General features: G+C 38.7%; 1 protein-coding gene across 3 annotated transcripts in view; it reads left to right on the forward strand.

Moving 5' to 3' along the window:
• Positions 1-18,802, forward strand: part of arhgap20 (Rho GTPase activating protein 20) — a 108,635-nt gene that overhangs the window by 79,737 nt on the left and 10,096 nt on the right. For all 3 annotated transcript variants that reach the window (XM_041807031.1, XM_041807032.1, XM_041807033.1), the window contains exons 10-13: positions 5,884-6,074; positions 8,378-8,542; positions 9,657-9,766; positions 10,166-10,355. In XM_041807031.1, coding sequence (XP_041662965.1) covers positions 5,884-6,074; positions 8,378-8,542; positions 9,657-9,766; positions 10,166-10,355 — 656 coding nt within the window. The remainder of the gene's footprint in view (positions 1-5,883; positions 6,075-8,377; positions 8,543-9,656; positions 9,767-10,165; positions 10,356-18,802) is intronic.

Raw genomic sequence — 18,802 nt, forward strand, 5'->3', positions numbered from 1 at the left:
TCAGAGCAGAACAAAAAGTGCTTCCTCCAAATTTGTTTCACTTACATAAACCATATCAGTTTGCCTTTGCTCATTCTCTGCACTCAGACACACTGTCATGTTGTTATCTCTGAGGATGAATCAGGAGAAAAGTCCAAGAGAACGGTGGGAACGGAGATTTTAGTGGACAATGGGGGTTACAGCAGGGGTTAGAAGAGACGCACTGTCAAAATAAGAAACACAACAGACGGACAAAGAGGAAGAAACCCCAGAAGGGACAGATGAGTGTGAGAGTAGGAAGATGGAAAACTGCAGAGATGACACTGCTATTAAGTAATCCTGAAGGTCGGCATAGGTGAAGGAAAAAGAAACAACAGGCTTCAAAAGATAGAGACAGATGAAAAGAATAGAGGAGAAAAATGAGAGAAAAACAAAGAGGACGGTGGACAGGAACGGAGAGGGGTAGTGGGATACAGAGGACAGGATGGAAAAAGACGGGGGCTGAGGTTAAGAGGAGGAAAGTGCATGTTTTCCAGGCAAGGAGGCTTCAGTTTGCCAACCACAGTCTTCTACTCGGATTCCTCTGCCTCAAGCAAAACAGCGTCTTACATAACCGCTCCATACCAACCATGCCACCATTTAGGCCTCATCGTACACGCCCAACCCCAAAACTAACGAATGTGTATATTTATTGAGCTGCAGCCCCAGCTAAAGCCCCTCTGTGGGCAATTATTTTCAAACAATCCTCCAGGCAATTCAGTCTCCAAGGTTAGAATTGAAAAACTAATTGGCACATTTCATTCCCGACATTTTCAATGACTTCTTACTGGAACATACTGTATTTGCGATGGAGATTCAATTAAACACATCTGTGTTATTTGGTTTTGGTGCTACCGCAAAACTGACTTTGTGTACAGATTCTTACAATTAAACTTTATACAGCACCATCCTTAAAATACAGTGAACACTTGTACTTTGACACACTAAACCCCATTTTAACATGGTAGTATTGAATAATTTCTATCTCCTTATTTCAGTAGGTACATTCATACCTAATCCTGCACACAAGCCAATGCTCTACAATAATTTCAAACACATATGGCATAATCTTAAAGCATTAACACTTATGGTATGTTTCAATAGTATTAGTTCGTGCTTTTTAGCAGAGCTTTTTCTTCATTATGGAAATACTCAAGGAATGCTCTGTCCTCCTGCATGAAATAATTGCAGTGAAGCAAGTTAATGTAGGTTCAATGTATCTTAGAAGTTGACATATCCTGCCCGTTTATGTGCAAAGTCCTGGGGGAAGTTTGTTGAACCTTCATCTTTCTATTAGCCACCAAGTGAAGTTGCAGAAAAGTCTTACTAATGATAACATTTCCCATATTCTTAGTGACTTTAAACCCTCAGTTGCTCAATAAAACAGCATGGGTACTGGAAATTAGCATATTAGCTCAGTGCTCTTAACAAGGAAAGAACTGCTCAGCATCTATGGTCCTAATAACTTCAAAATAACCAATAAAGTTGTGGGTCAGGTCACCTTTGTTACATCCACCTGTATGTCCAGAGCTGTACTCACTTTTTCAACTTATATTATGTGCATGTTAGAGGAGGATACCTCTAGAAAGAGCTCAGGCTGTATATACCTGCTTGATGTGTGGGATGTAAACTACAAACATGGCAACACATAAGGAGGTTAATGCAATGTTAATTCTTAGATCACTTTTTAGGATCCTTACTAATCAATAGTGACACCAGCTCAGACTGATGGTCAGATCGCACCATCTGCACTCCGTTTTTACGACAGTTTCCTCAAGGCATGGGCAAAATCTCACGGTGCCTCAGTTGAATTAGGGACCATGTTAACTGATGAAATTCAGCTGATTGTGGTTGTAGAAGTCATCATCAAAGCAGCTGATAAAAACATAGAGAGTCCTTGAAAATGAGTCTAGAAGAACTCTGCTGAAAGTCACCAATTTACACAGTCACTTATTCAGCTGAAACACCAAACTTATTTCCTTTAGTTTTGCACATTTAAGTGCTGACATGTACAACAGATTAAATCTATCTGCAGGTAGTTTTACAGACATGTTTGTCTCTGTGCAGTGACAAAAACATAGTTTTGATGTAGATCATTGTGGATTTATTTTATTAGTTTATCTTCAAAACTTTCAGCTGTTGACATTGACTGTTATACCTCCTCCACCTCTACTCTGCCTCTACCACACACGCGTACATGTATTGCTTTTGAGTCGTTTCAGTTTTTGATCATGTGCACATCAGGTGCAAGATATGGATGTAGGGGATATCATGCATTTGCATTTGTGGAGTTAACTGCAAGTATATTTCTGGCCTTACATTGAATAAAACATGGATTTAGTCCAAGTGATGTCAGTGACCTGTTGATTTCTGAAGAGGGGTTTGAAGCCCAATAGTGGTGCATATATACTGAAAATGCACACCCTTTATAACTTAAGGTCAGTCTAAAAACAGGTCACACACTGGAGTTTAGGTAGGCCTTAAACCTTCTGGCAAGCAGCTTCAGCATGCAAAACTGTCACTCAAATCAGTCACAAATTATGCAAAACTATGGCTAACTTTAAGCTTTATTATATTATCAGAACAGTGGAGGTATAAAAGAGAAAACAGACTCCACAAAATAAGGAAATGAGGTCAAGAGACCGAAAACATACTTGAACCAGGATGTAAACATGTCTGTGCCCACTGTCAAAATGGGAATTAAATATGGGCTACAATGTGGATTCCTCATTTCAGATACAGTGTAAATAGATACTCACATTGGCTTTATTATTCAACAGTGTAAGTCGCTGCTGGATGCACAGTTTCAGATCTGCGCAAATAAATGCAGAAGCTTCACTTTTACTTATTCTGTTTGTGTATAAATATCAAGAGAATATTTAAAATGTCATTACAAAACAGATTTAAATAACATAACATAATAGTGACTCCCAACACCAGTGTTGTCAGGCTTGTATGACGTCTCTATAAATCTAATTATCACTGCAGGTAAACCAGTCTTGTCCTGTGTTTTATTGCTCATGAGGAAAATGCAGCACCTGTTCTGTAACACCAGCAGATGATTACGAGAGGATGACAGACGTTTTCGCCCACCCAGTCAACAAGTCGTCTGTCTCCGTTCCCTCATTCCACCTCGCTAACTCTTCCCCAACTAGAGAGAAGTCATGATGTAACAGCTGATTTACAGCAAGGTCATGTTTGTCTCGATGATGCTGGAGCCCGCTGAGAAGTGCCAGAGCAACCCCGTAATTATGAGACTGTGAACTCTGTTCCAGAGAGTGCTCAGGCTTGATGCCACAGCACATCGTTAAATAATGAATTTGAAGTATGCCACATAGATTTTGTGGAGTTTTTTGAGTACCTCCACCCTGTGGAAGAATCTTTGGTACATAAGGAGAGACCCACCCTTGGATACAAAACACAACCGATTGATAGTGTCAGTGTTTTTACTACGAGAATGTTGGCAGATTACTAAAGTGGCCATTCATAAGATTTACTACGGCAGTTTTATCTATGAACAGACAGGTGCAGCAAATCAGCTTAGCTTGGATGTTGAAATATTGTTTAATAAATACCTTTATGATTAATATTGGCCTGTTTTTGGCATCTATAACCCTCAGAGGACATTTATTCATATATTTTATTTTATTTCATTTCCCATTATAGTGAGTTATCTGTTGTTTTTCTCAGCTTTTGATGTATTTATCTTATTATCTTTGCATAGTAATGTTTTTTCCTGTTACACAGTGTAAGTTTGAGTATTTACCTCAAGATATTAAGAAATCAACTTGATATCATGTGAAAAACACCATTGATATCTCAAGATAATGAGCTTTTTTCTGTAATTTTTACAGTTATTGATCACTTAATATTGTTTGGGTGAGGATGAAACCACTGAACATTACCTGTCTCCTAGGGAAAACCTTGGGTAAGCCAAAAAACTAAAGGTCATTTTGAGACAAACTATGGTATGTATGCAATAAATTCAGGCTGACTGTGAGTCATCTTGACTAATGCCTCACTTCTTTGAGCAGGCGTTCTTACCTTCAAATTCCACATACTTTGTCTGTGCAGCAATCTGCATGCAAAGTGCATCCCGCTCCCTTTCAAGTCAATCTTAGCAATTCCACAGCATGCACTCTTGTCTATATCAAATGCAGCTAGAGGTGCAACTCTGCCTGAGATGCACAGCAACTCTATTTTGAGTAGACGTGTCAATCCGCGCTTAGCAGATTAACCCAAACAGGAAAAAGAAAGTATTCAGTCAACTTTAAAATAACACATCGCAATGCATGGACTCCTGTCTGTAAATCTCACAAATTTACAGAATCACTGAATGTTGAAATCAAAGGTGAACGTATCGAACAAGAAACGGAGATGTTACTGTTACTGTTGGAGTGTCCTGCAGTTCCCAAGTGAATTTGTAGTTCTCCTGTGATCACGTGATGTTTTGTCTCCAGCTGCTCAGGGCTGTGCTCTTCTGCACATCGCTTCAGAAATGCATTCAGTGGTCAAGGGTGCATTTCATTGATGAACATGGAGTATATGGATTATGTGGAGTTAGAATAATCATAACTCAGCTGTAACCACTGGAAGATATCAGCACTAGATCTCAATCTTAACCCTGCAGTGATGTCTCTGAGAGCACTTTCCATGTCCCCTGAAGGCAGCACAGGTTTACATCAAGTCCTCCTGCTGCTTTGTTTCCCTCTGCTGAAGTCATTTTGCATAGAGATCAGACTAAACAGAACAATGTTTGCTGTACATTCTCATTAAATTTCACTTCGATGCACATATGCTATGTGGTTTCATAACCGCAGCATCACGCCGAGCTGTTATGTCACAGAGAACATTTCTGTGCAGTGAAGACACACCTGCAGACACACAAACACAGGTAGACATTGTGACTGCATGAGCACCACTGAGCAAACACCCAACAAGGAACACACAGTCCCCGACCGCCATGGACGCACAAAGACCCTTACATGCATATTTTTCCACACACAAAGGCTCACATAGATAAACACAGACACATGCAGACAACCTCAAATGAAACATGAGGACATGTCTGCGTATGTTCTCCTCAAACACTGAATTAAAGTTTCTGTCTCTCTGACACTGCCTCTCTGTCTCATCTGGATTTTCATTAGGAGCAACGCTTTGGTGTTGGGATACTTCTACTGAATTTAACCCATTGATTCTAGAGATCCACAGTATCATCAATATCATATTGGTGTCAGCAGTAAAAATATTTCTGCAGATATCTACAACAGATACATGAGCTAAATCCATATATTTACTCACTGATTATGTTATATGTTATGTTAAGTTAGGCTACATTACGTTGATTTACATTAAGCTACACTACGCTATGCTTCGCTATGTTACTTACATGTGATTGTTTTGTTTATCTAGTGAATCTGGTTAAGTATATGAAGCATGGTTATACAAGCAAAAACCCACCGTCCTATTTAACAGAGAAAATGAGGCGCAAATGGGCACAAGCAAGACAGGAAAACTGACTGGCAGACTGTCCAGAAACGAGCACATGTCCAAAAGGCTTCTGACTTAATATCAGTAATACTAATCATATCAGTGAATCCCCATTGGTTCAGTAAAAGATTAACATCTGGTTCTTTAGAGGTCAAATTTGAACAGTTGACTAACTGCTTTGTTTTACAATCTAACCCAGATCATACAAAATAGTACAAAACAATAACAAAGGCTTTACAGTTTGGTGAAACATCAAGCATTGCTGGGCCTTAATGCACTCCAGTGACTCCAAACACATTACACAAACAACAGAAGTTTAACAACATCTGAAACCACAGCTCAGCCCTTCCTCTTCTGTCTGTTCCCCCACAGAGCCCGGTCAACAGAAGTCCTTTAAAAGAAAACGGTCTCTGATCAACTGGCCCTTCTGGAAAGGCTCCAACACACAGCTGGACGGCATGCCCCTGTCCCCGACCTCGCTCTTCCCCACTCAGGGACGGCTGTTCGGACGACCCCTGAGCTCCATCTCCTCTGCAGAGCATGGCCTGCCCAAGCCTGTCATGGTGAGCCGAGCAAAAGGTCACATAGGCCAGCAGGGGAGGGTCGGTTCCCCGTCTGAAGGGGTCACAGCATGATTTAGGGTTTATAGTTTGTTTGGGGGGGTGTAGTTGAGTCAGGAAATAGATAAGGCTGGAGACATGGAGTTTTGGTGCTTTTTGAGTGTTTCTGTTGGTATACTTTTTTTCAATCAAACATGCTTGCCAGGCTTCCTGATCTCTGGCCTTTCTTGTAAGTGTTAAACTAAAGAAATAATGGCCATGCAATGGCCATGGGATTACTTGAGAAGTGAAACCCCAGTCCGTTGACTAAGCAATCCTAGCAGACTCCTATGGTGCACCAAAGAAACCTTTTAGAAAGACTAATCAAGATCAACCTGAAGCCTTTTTCTGGTTTCCAAGATTAAACCTGCATTATTAGAATGTATAATGTTTCAGTTTACTTTGCTTTAACCTATTTGCCTCAGAAGTCCACATACAAGTAGTCTAAATTTCTTTAACCCCAGTCCTTCTGAAAGGGATAAGGAACTCCACTTATGCACTGTTTTTTTCTCTGTGAATAATAAAACCCATGTGACTCAGTGGTAAATAATTATGACAGATTCCTTCAACTCACCCAAATAAATCTCAGATTCTCAGAAGAGATGAATCAGAAACAAAACAAACAAACAGCAGGGGCTGGGAAATGTAAATTCACTTAATCTCCATTGCTGTGATTTCCTTTGGTTTCAACATCACTGGACTTCTGGCAGGATTTCAGAGCAATTAAGTCCTTTGGTGTCAGACATAAAAGGCTTTCTGCTATTAGCGGCTAAAAACATGAGACTTGAGCTGCTTTTAAGACTCAGACCTTGACTTAGTGCTTCATACAGCATGAAAACCTTTGAAATCTTAAGTTCCATTTCTTCATTTAACATACATGTCAGCTTGTTTTACCGCTGTTTTCCAAGTTGTAAACTGTACAGGTTTTGGTACGGCCTGTGTGTTATCATTTCTAAGGTAATGATACATTAGCTAAGAAGTAAACACAAAGTAAACTGATTCTAAGCTATTACCTTTTTTACAATAGGAATTGAGTTAGAATAGGAATTGAACTAAAGCTAATTGGCTAAACTTATTATAAAGTAACTCAAGCTAACACCTATGATAAATTTAATTCCAAAACAAAGACAGAGAAACTTAACTCCTAGCTAACAAGGCAGTAAGCTAACATTCATAGCTCATATCACAATAAGAAAGTATAGCTAGTCCGACCGTACAGCATAACACATTACATGGAGAACCAGAACTAGCTTAAAAAGCTAAAACGTCCATTTTCAGTCTCTTTGATGAACATTAAATTCAGAGGTAACAGTAGGATACATTCATAATAGTGTAACTTGCATTCTTGTATTTCAATAGCTAGGAACATGAAGCTAGCAAAGCAGTGAGCCCCGGCTTACATCAGATTTTATGAAAGGTAAACTCTTTGCTAACATTTCATTAGCTACACGGTAAATTCCTGGCTTATAAGCCAAGGCAAATTCTTAGCTAACTTAACATTAGATATGAAGTCAATCAAGCTGACATAACATTAGAAAGTATCTAACATTAGCTAAGAAATGGATTAGCTAACATGGTATTCAAAAGAAAGTAAGGCTAATTGCTAGCATTGTATAGAGAGTAATCTCCGAGATAATTTTTCACAAGATAGACATTTTTTTAAAACGGCCACAGGTGGAAAGTAAAATATTTCCAACGCTACACAAAGAAGAAAATACATTCCTAGCAAACCTTGCTTTCGCAAGACAGTAGCATATAGCTAAAATTTCATTATAGAATCTGCTTACCCTAGCTCACTTTTAGGCTAGTATCTGACACTAATATATCTGGCTAGCATTTAATTACATAGAAAGTTATGTCCTTGCCAGCATTTACATAGACTTAATTTTCTTGCTAATGTCACATTAGCTAACCTACATTACATATAAGCTATAATGCTAACATAACATTTCATAGGATATTTCACAAAATCAAGCATTGATATTAAATTTCAGTCATTTCCTAGCTGCTTAAATATCTTGTTTGTGACTGAATGGTAATGTTTCCATTGCATCATCAAATATGTTGCTTTTTTAAATTTAGATATGTGTTCAGTTGCTGATTAATCAGTTCTTAAGTCACCTTAAGTTTTATGTCTTTTACCTGGAGCATCTCTGTTTCTTCTCTATGCTTGAAGTCAAGAAGAAAGAATTAGAATGCCGTTTATGGAGAGTATTGCCAAACCATGGTGTGTTTGTAGTTACATTTCTTCTTCCTTTTTCTTTCAGGACATGTTGGTGTTTCTGTACCTGGAGGGACCATATACCAGGGGTGTCTTCAGGCGCTCAGCTGGGGCCAAAGCCTGCCGCGAGCTTCGTGACAGACTGGACAGCGGGACCGATGACCCTGAGATCACACTCCAGTCTGTGTTTGTTATTGCTGCTGTTCTCAAGGTAACTCTTTTAACCACGTACACTTAACCACGTACATTTAACTCAAACCCATCTTCAAACCAGACAACAGAAAGCAGGATCGTCTGATCTGCGTCCAAAGTCACAAAAGTCCAGACGAGATAATCTGTCTGTGCTCAGCCAGGCAGGCTGCCAGTCACTCACACAAGGTGCTGCATTGTTCAGCATCTAGACCAAACAGCCTCCACAGTGTGGGGCGTCCAGGGAGCTGCTGAGGTGGTGTTTCAGGTTAATACAGCGCTGAATCATCACAGTGCTTTGTTAGGCTTTACCTGTTTTTTACTAAAACGATGAGGATTATGAATCACCCAACAATGAGGAAATGTTTAGCAATTAGTCCTTTGACAGAGTATAATGCATAGTAAGACATATTTGTCTTATTAGATTAACACTAGAGACTTTGATATGCATGTTGTGCAACAAAACACACTGGGTTTCTAAATTATGAGAAAGATTTAACTGCTTAAATGTGATATGGAGAAGTAAAATAATTGCTTTGACACCAGACCCAGTGTTATTAATTATAATTAATGATTGATTGCAACTAGCCTCAAATCAGGAACCCACCTGTCACCCAGTGTTTGGCCAGCCTAAGCCTTAGATTTGGGTGTCTGTGCCTTTATTTTACTTTTTCTCTTTGTGCTCTTTACATTGTGATATGCTCAATAATTACCTTATTATAACCTTGATGGCAACCTTTGTAAATTCATGAAGTTGTTTAATGCACAAATAATCTTTTTGATTTCTAATCTTATTTATAATCTTTGTTAATCCATTTAAACATTCATTATGTTGTTTGCTAAGCTGGTAAGGACTATTTAAAGTCAAAAGTAGCATCCATAAGAAATTAATCAGCATGATATAAGTCTGCAAGGATTAAAAGGTAGAAAGAATGCAAGGGATGGCTTTTAAATACAAAAAATCAGGTTTGCAAGAGCAATTTTAACGCATTATAAATGTCCTTAATCGTCAATAAAGCATCTATCTGTCTGTCTTGGGATAAAGTGTTAGGAATTCTTTCTGTATTTTTAGATACAGGGGATTAACCCAGATCATGTTCACTGAGCCTAAGATCTCTCTTCATTTTTGCTTACAGGACTTTCTGCGTAATATCCCCGGAAGCATCCTGTGTTCTGATCTGTATGACCAGTGGATGGATCTGATGGAAGGGGAGGGAGGGGAGGAGAGGACACAAGATGTACAGAGGTATGAACTCTGAATCCTTGGCCTAATTCTTTAAATGATGACATGTTCAATGCCAAAACAACGTACTCTACTGTAATAATGAGTGATGTGTCTTTGTTTCCTCTTTTTGTCTCTTTTGTTCTGAGGCATACACAGGAAAAAAATGAGGGGGAAATATTTTCGTAGCAACCTTGGCCTTTAATATATACAAGAAATGATAGTCAAAGCCATGACATGGCTTAATACTTTATGGGTGTCCCTTCTTTGTAAAAAGGAAAGGGTTAAAAAATGCAGCATTGTTGCTTTGTTATGCTGACTGAAAACAACCACCAGTTGCTTGTTCTTTTGATTGTTGTCAGATTTGTTTACATGAAGTCCACCTCTGACGATCTATCCATTAATCATTTTTTACAACATCAGGTTGCTCCATCTCCTGCCACCTGAGAACCTGCTCCTGCTGCGTCATGTGATAGCCGTGCTGCACTGTATCCAAGGCAATGCACAAGACAACCAGATGAACGCATTCAACCTGTCCGTCTGTATTGCTCCCAGCATGCTTTGGGCTCCAGCACCCACCACCCCTGAGATGGAAGGAGAGGGCACCAAAAAGGTGAGAAACGCAAACACATATCGATGATATGGTCATGGTTATCCACAGCTTGATCTTAGGGTGGCAACAGGACTTGGCTAAGGACTTGAATACATTTCAGTTCTCTTTCTCCAATTCAAGAACCTAAACCAAGTACAGTTGCCCACTTGGCTTGCCTCTCCTTACTTTTCCCCAAAAGTATTAGTAGTTAAAATTTGTCAGGTAAAATCCGTTGATTTATAAAGCTAAATTTCCCATTAGCAGCGACAAAGCCCTTGTCTTACAGTATTCATGTACTTCCAACTGTACAAACAGCATCCAAATTAAACCATAGTCTTTCTTGTATCTCATCTAACTGAGCAACCCAGGTGTACAGCTGCTCGTATAGAAATATAACATTATGGAATAAAGGACAAACTTTAATGAAAGAAGTATTTTGATTCTGATATGAAAACAATATTCTTGCCCAAAATGCCTTAAGAAAAATAAAAAGAATATTGGGTTGATTAAAAAAACAATACAAACATTATTTCAAGATATTAAAAGTAGGAAAAAACCCTGAGTTATTTATCTAGCTGTTTATGAATCAGGCAAATGTTACATTTGAAGTTTCCTGGATCAGTAAAGTTCTTAGTCAAAATTAAGAAGTACATTTTTGACTAGAAATAAGAAAAATTCACTTGGCAAGTTTTTGTTTTGCAGTGTGAATAAAAGTAATCTGGGGAAAAAAAATCCCGAACTATTAGACTAGACTATTAGACACTCTAGATTAGGTCCTGATTCCACAGCTTTTGCATTTTGAACTTGCAGTATTCATTTTCAATACAGAACCAGTTTAGTCCATTATTTACAAAACATTGCTCTCTGAGACCCTTAGTGACAGAATTTTTTGCCACAGCACCATCAGCTAAGAAAATATTTACATTTAAAAGCAGTACTGCACTTGTCATTACCTGTTCTTTCTAACTGACCAATCAAAATCAAGAAGGGGTGGGACTTCCAATATTAGCTTTGTTAACAACAATGGCAGCAGGGAAAAACTGATCCTACTATCTTTTCTAGGGTAGAATTCCCAGGTCTACAGCTGCTGCTAATGCCATGAAACTATTCTTTAGTGCTGTTTTCATGTTTTTTGGTAATATGTCCTTAAATAAGAGGAAATTACCCAGCTCTTTTAAAGTGACCTGGTGGATACTACCGGGGGAATCAGAAATCAACTTTGTAGTCTTATAACAATAAAAACTTGTGAGAAAGTGGGGGCAAAAAGCACTGGCAGTGGAAGCAGGCACTCCTTAATGTGTATTTATGGCCTTTATTTAGTGAAAAAGTTGTAGAATGTGATATATTGTGTTGCAAATATCTTTATCTTAAGAAGTTTCAGTGACATAACAAGTCTTCAAACTGCTAAAGATACAGCAAAAATGTTGGATTTTGCTCAATTAAAACAACTTAGATGGCTTAGGGTTGGGGATAATGGCCTTGTCTGCACTGAAGTTTAAAAAATTACATTTGCCTATTGACCAGAATCCTGATAAAACACTTACTGGGTAGTTTATACACCGGTCTAATCAGAAGTTGGGCTATTCTGTCAGGATTTTATCAATGTAAACAATCAAAATTTGATGTTAACTTTTGACAACAATGATGAACTCTTTTACCTGTGGCCTTTTGGCTCAGTCTTTCTTGGATGTAAGTAAGGGAATCTCCAAGTAATAAAGATGAGGAACCCTGGCAGATTTTTTTGCCTTCAGACTGAGCCAGGCTTGCAGTTTGCACCTGTTTCCAGTCTTTATGCTAAGCTAAGCTAAATAACTGCAGGCTTCATCTGTGTGTTGAACTTACAAACATGACAGTGCTTTTTAATCTTCTCCTCTAAGACTTGACAAGACGGCAAATCAATGTCCAAAATGTCACTCTGAATAAGCCGAGCTCTGACATGAATCCGTATGAGGTAGGCTTGCTCAGACAGTGTGCAAATTCTGAGGAATTTAACATTTAAGTGGAATAATTGCCTTGGTGTGAGTGTGGACGTGCTGCAGACAGGCAGACGATGTCTGAAACTGAGATTTCACTGACACTCACTCTTCTGTGTGCACTCATACATGTTCACATACACACTCCATCTCTGTCAGCCTGTAAAACCATTCGTCAGCAGCCTTTAAGTTTCCCCGTGGATGTGAGCGGTGTTATCTCTGAGCAGGAGCTGACCCACTAACACACAGCTGTAACACACACACTCAAAGCTGACTCGCACACAGGCTCGGTCACGTTCACATGTCATCACTGACGATCGGTCATAAGCTAAAATCACAACATTCTTACACTCAGCTGAGCCTGAAATCCACGAGCTTACAGCAAGACTTGACAGGAAAGAGGAGAGCTTCACAGTTTCACGCTGACTTACTCTTGAGCACACATGAAAATATACAGTATGTTTCTTATTTAACACGCAGAACTCTGTCACCATTACAGGGTTTCATCCCCAGGAGTACAAAAAGTAGACATGCACATGAAACTAGTGATATCCATGCAGGTGTCCTTAATTATATTTCACCTTATCTTCTTATATCACAGACCATAAAAACATGAATGTTCAGTGATGCCACCCAGACATTTTTAAGGGGCATTTTGCAGCAAACAATAGATTTGACCATGTTAGAAATGCTAACCACCCAATCTAGAAACAGACAACAGACTTGCAGGAGCTGATGTCTGTCCATTTGTAGTCTGTTAGAAAATACTGCGAGACATCAAGTCTTTTCAAAATCTTGAAGTCTTTGTTGAAGGGCATTTTTACATTGGGCACAGTTGTTGTGTCTGAATCAGTGGGTGGCAGTATGCAGGAACCTGGTTTGAATATGTGCCAAATACAAGTTGGAAGATGAGACAACCATGGCAAACTCTGGTTGATATTTCTTTATGCTCCATACAGACAATGGAATCCATTCTGCAGGCTGCGATGGGTCTTTTTATTACTCTTAATTAACAATGAGTGTCTTCCTACTTCCACATCTACCGATCCGCCTTAGAGGACAAATTGGGCTTATGCTGCATAGACAACAAGGTTTTTGAAGAGACTGAAGGTGTTAAGAATTGGCTTTATAACTTTACCTTGTACTCAAGCCAGGTTGCAGTAACATTTCCTGAGACCACCTCTTTAGGTGAACTCTATCCTAGTGCCTGGTTAGGGTGCACTCACCTTCACTGACCAAATGGACCTGGACTTAGGGCTCAGCTGTATTTGGATCTGGGTCTGGGTACCCTATGTGAAATTACCCTGAATGTCCTAAAAGAGTGCATTAGAATTGAGTTACCCGAAGGTTTCGGGGGTTTTCAAAGACTAACTATGTATGGTAATGCACAAATACTTGTTCTAATACATCAGTAGAAAACTTCCGGCAAACCTGGAAGATACTATCTGCAGCTGAACAGTTAAGATTCATGAGTAACTCCTTTTGCATTGTTCAGGAAAAAATAGTCATGTTTATTTTATTGTTTATGGAAATCAACCACACATGATTGCTCCATTTTCTTCCTTAAATGTTGGTCAGTAGGACAAACCTGATCTGACTTCGTTTCCTAGCAGCAGCCACAGAGGAAGCCCCCTCGCCCACCAGAGCTGTGATGCAGTCACTAAGACATAAAGAATCCAGAGCTCTCTGATTTGTGGTCTGTTGAGAAAGTCACAACAGAGTTAAACTCACAATCTCTGTGGGTGGCTGCCCTGCATATCTGTACTGATATGTGTGTGAGAGAGTGTATGAGGTGGCCGAGGTTCATTGAGAAAACATTCAAAGAATTTCCCACTGAATCCTGAGGCCAAGTAGTGGAAAAATGTGTCGCTGAAATGTCCGTCTTTTCCTCTTTTCACATAAATACACGCATTTGTCAGCACAAATAATCTCAACACCCACAAAGTCCCAAGTATCTCTTCCATAAATACCCCCCTGATAACACTTCCCCCCTCATTCTGCTTGTTTGTGTGTGCAGGCAGCCTTTTCTGGGAACAAAATATCAAAAACAACAAAAGGGAGATTTCAACATTTCTCTCCTCCATTGTGGCCGGAGACAGGGCCAACTTAAACCAGCATGGGCCCCTGACCGCTTAATGGCTAGTTTCCAAGCTTGTCATAGGACACGTGAGCTCTCAGCTTTGGTAAATTCAGTCCAGTCTCTCTGCGCTTTCCTGCAGCATATAATTTAGATATTTTTGGCTAAACATGCTGGAGCTGTTTGGGAGTGTCTGAGATAAAAACAGCTTCAGTTTGAGACTTCAGACAGAGACATCCAAAACAACTCTGCTTTTCTCCTGAATTTGGTCCCTGTACTGTGGAACAAACACTGATGCTCTTTCTGCTTTGTTTTGATTGTTATCTCCACTGTTTTATCCACAGTGTCGGTATCTATTAGTGGAAAAAACACAGCTGGATATGTGTGTCGGCTGAGGTCCTTCAAACTGACCCACTAATACACAGCTGCAGCATCCTTTAATGCACCTTCACATATGTTCAGATAGAGTTTGTGCTCCTTTCTGCAGCTGTAGAAAATAGGACAGCCATGATACCTTAATTTAAAGACTACATAGTTTTAAACGGTAGTATCAAGTAATAGTGTAGCACTGAGGCCTTGGTTCCCTCTCTGCCTGAGCTGTTTTTATGAATGACAGGTTGAATTTTCTGCCTGTTCTCTGAATGGTTGAACCAGAGTTTAAGATAACATCCTTTACAGTTAAAAATGAAGAAGCTGTTCTGAATGGGCCGTTGATGGAGTGCTGAGAGTCTCCTGGATGCCCACAGGCTTTTTGTAACAGTGCCGTGCATCACGTAGCAGCTCTCTCTGAGTGACGAGAAGAATGCTGGATGAGTGATGGTAGGAGGCGCAGGTAGGAGAGGGTGAAAGGTGGGGTAAGAGAGGACGAAGAAAGGACAGAAGAGGAGGGAGGGAATGAAAGGAAGAGGAAAGAAGGTCAAAGGGCAGTGTTTGAGTGAAAAACTTCTGCAAGAATTATGTTCTCTTTGGATCAGAAATTCCACCAAAACTTCTCAGCTTCTCTGTTGACACATTAACACATTTGTGTAGTATATTTTTCACTTGCTTCATTTCTGTTTTGTATTTTTTGCTTCTGTTTGACCCATTTGTGTAAAAACAGTCCACACCTAAAAGGAAGGCTTTTATAGGCTAAACATGAATGCACTAAGTGATTTATTTCAGCAATAGTGCTCCAACAGCTGATATGTAATTCTCTGTTGGTTGTATTTCAGTAACCCATATTTTTGTACTCTTTTATATTCCAGGAAAAGAGTTATTTGTCCGATTCCATGTAGGTCAAATGCAGCATGACACAAATACTGCTTTGCACAATGCTACATTCAGTCAGTTCTACAGGAAGAGAGTCATCATGCTTTTTTCCCTTTGCTATTCTGATGCATAATCCTCTGTATGACAGTAGATTTATCTTACTGAGTCACTGCGAGGTTGCAGACAGATGACAGTGTAGTGACGGACATAAGTGGCATGATGGGAGCAGAAATTACCAATGACAGCACATCTGTCCAAATCAGTGTTCCCTTTTTGAACAAAGTTAAGATTGTATTTTTTAGGTGCAGCTGCAGAAAAATGCACAATGCAGAAAAAGTAAAAGAATTACATTTAAAATGCATCAGTATTTTTTAACTTGAAATCAGAATTATTTCATTTAATTTCAGCCAGGAACATCTTTATCACACATTTAACCATACTTACAAAATGGATACAGTGCGGCTCTGCTCAAAAGATGTTCCTTGGATTTTCCAAGCTGCAAGTCTCTCCTCTCATGCATTTCTTAACAAACATAAGCAATAAATAGTTCTGTATTATAACCAACACAACACTAGGTAGATTACTTACTTACGCTGAACAATTTGAAAAAATCTAATTGTGATTACTTCCACTCATATTGCAAATTCAGTATGAATTGAATGAAAGTCAGTCTCACTTTGATTAAGAAAAACATGCAAAAATTAGGAAAGTAGGATTTTTTTCAAACTGTTCTAAAAAAATGAAATGAAATGAAATGTTTGCATGATGGGACATAACCTCTCTGCTGCAAGAGTTTTAAACTGATATTTTGGAGGGAAAAGGCATTTAAAGTACATGTGCAAACTGATAAAAGCTATTAATTGTGGTATTTTTTCTCTCTGATATTTTGCCATTTTCAAAGTGTTTGTTTCATTAAAAAATAACTGACTTTATAAACATGGGTACAGGAGGTCAGCAGCTGATTTGGTAGATTAAATGTGACCGATAATGTCTAATTTAAGAATTAATGTTTCGTATGGACTAATATTGGCAAAAACTTTTTTTTTTTTTTTTCTGGATTAACTGTAAATTGTTAAATGTTTTGCCAGTCCAAGCGCCTTTGCACACACGAGGCCCTTAGGATGTAACCTCTGCTAGTCTATTAATTCACCTCAGTTTGTGTATCTTATCCTTCTCTTTTTTAAAGAAAAAATCACGGAAATTTAAAGGCAAAATCAATTTTCAGATTATTTTTAAAAGAGCCATTAAAAAACAGGCTTTTGTGCCCAAGCTTTTCTCATTCATTAAAACCAATAAGGGCCAGTCCTCTATGTTCTGGACACAGTTTTGACTCCCAGTATGGGCCTTCTACCCTGATGTTTCTCCTCAACATTTCTTGTATCTTCTTAGTTGTTTAATAATAAAAGCAACAATTCCAAACTAGGAAAATATCATGTATCTCTTTAACTTTACAATTCAATACATTTCAACTACCTGACAGCACACTTTTCAAAATTCCTTGAACATAAATCTCATTAAACTGCAGCTGAAGCACTGCATCTACATCACCTTTATTATTTAACATTGGATATGCAACCTTTTGACCCTTGAGTCACCCAATATGTGAAGCTCTACTGATTGTATGATTGACAGATTAATTTTGTGTCTTGCATACAGTCTTCTGCTGACAGAGTGAGATATCTGTCAGTGTCCCACGATGCTCTGTTGTTCAGGTATAGGCAGAGGAATGAGCACCGATGGCAGACACACGTCACAGAGCAGCAACAGTATCTGATTATCTCAGCTGTAATCACAAACAGGTTTATTCTCTCTGACACGATTGAGTAATCTCGCTGAGCCTCTCTAACCTGCCTCTGTGCTTTTATCTTTGGGACTGTGTGAGCAGATAGTGACATTGAAATGGCTCCTCTGCTGCAGATATTTATTTAACAGTCATGTTATTGGCAATGATTTAGGATCAAAAACTCGTGTATAGTGCACTTGTGTTTTCTAACTGTGGCTGCATGTTGAAGTGTGTTGTAAGCATTAGATGCAGCCTCCAGGCTTCAGTTCATGTAATACCTACAGAGAGACAGTGCAGGTAAAACCAGGTGGTTAATGTTACAGTTGATCTTTAAAAAATATTTTTAGGGATTAAGCATGCTTTATTGCCAGGATGAAAGTACATGGAATGATTAGGTTATATAACTCAGAAAATACCACTGTCATACAAAACAATCTGTCAGGTTAAATGGAGACAACGTTTTTGTTCTTTGTGTTTATTTTCAACCTGAGTTCTAATAGATTTTTTATAATGTAAAATTATACTGTGCTCTGAGGTTAAGTGCAGAGTTTTAACCATGTAAGCCTCAAGTCAGACCAATGAGACGACATCAGAATTTCAATCCTGTTTAAACCTTTCATATCAAATTAAATTATCACCCAACTTCTACTTTAACTACTTTCCACCTACAAAGAGCCTACTTGGATGTACTTTGTAGTGTTATCAACAGGGAAAGTGTAATGTTGTGAATTTTAGTCAGACAACTAGAAAGCTCAAGTCCATTTACCATTTACTTTGTAGACCATAGGACTGGACCATAGATACCCAGGAAACACAGGAACCCAGCTACACAGGTTAAGACAGAGACAACCAAAAATGAGATTAAAACAAAAAGGTCATAAAATGTGACAAGGGACACTAGTAAAATAGTTAACTATAAAAGTAAAATCAGGATAGAAAAAGCTCTAAAATTATAAAAGCAGTAAAAGTAGTAAATATTAAAGCTAAAGTAGAGAGAAGAAAAGTAGTAAGAGAAATACAACATGTCTATAAAAATGAGTTTCAAAATATGATTTAAAAAATGTTACTGCAATATTTCCTTAGGCAGGTTGTTCCAACATCAAGGAGCCCTGATGGAAAATCATTTTAGGTTATAAGCCTGGACTTTGGATCTGTGCTGGCTGGCTTGTAGGGGATAGTAATTCTGATGTATGGCTTGGAGCCAGATCCATTCATGCTTTAAAAGTAATGAGTAAAATCTTCAAATCAATTCTAAAACTACAGGTAGCCAATATAGAGGAGCTTAAATTGAGATGAGATGAAAGCCCAAAGACAAGACTTTTCCAGATCTGACTTAGAAATGACATCAGCAAACTACTATTTATTTACAACTTCTTATTTGAAAAGG

Source organism: Cheilinus undulatus, linkage group 15 (genome assembly GCF_018320785.1).
Source record: "Cheilinus undulatus linkage group 15, ASM1832078v1, whole genome shotgun sequence".
In the NCBI taxonomy this organism is placed as follows: Eukaryota; Metazoa; Chordata; class Actinopteri; order Labriformes; family Labridae; genus Cheilinus; species Cheilinus undulatus.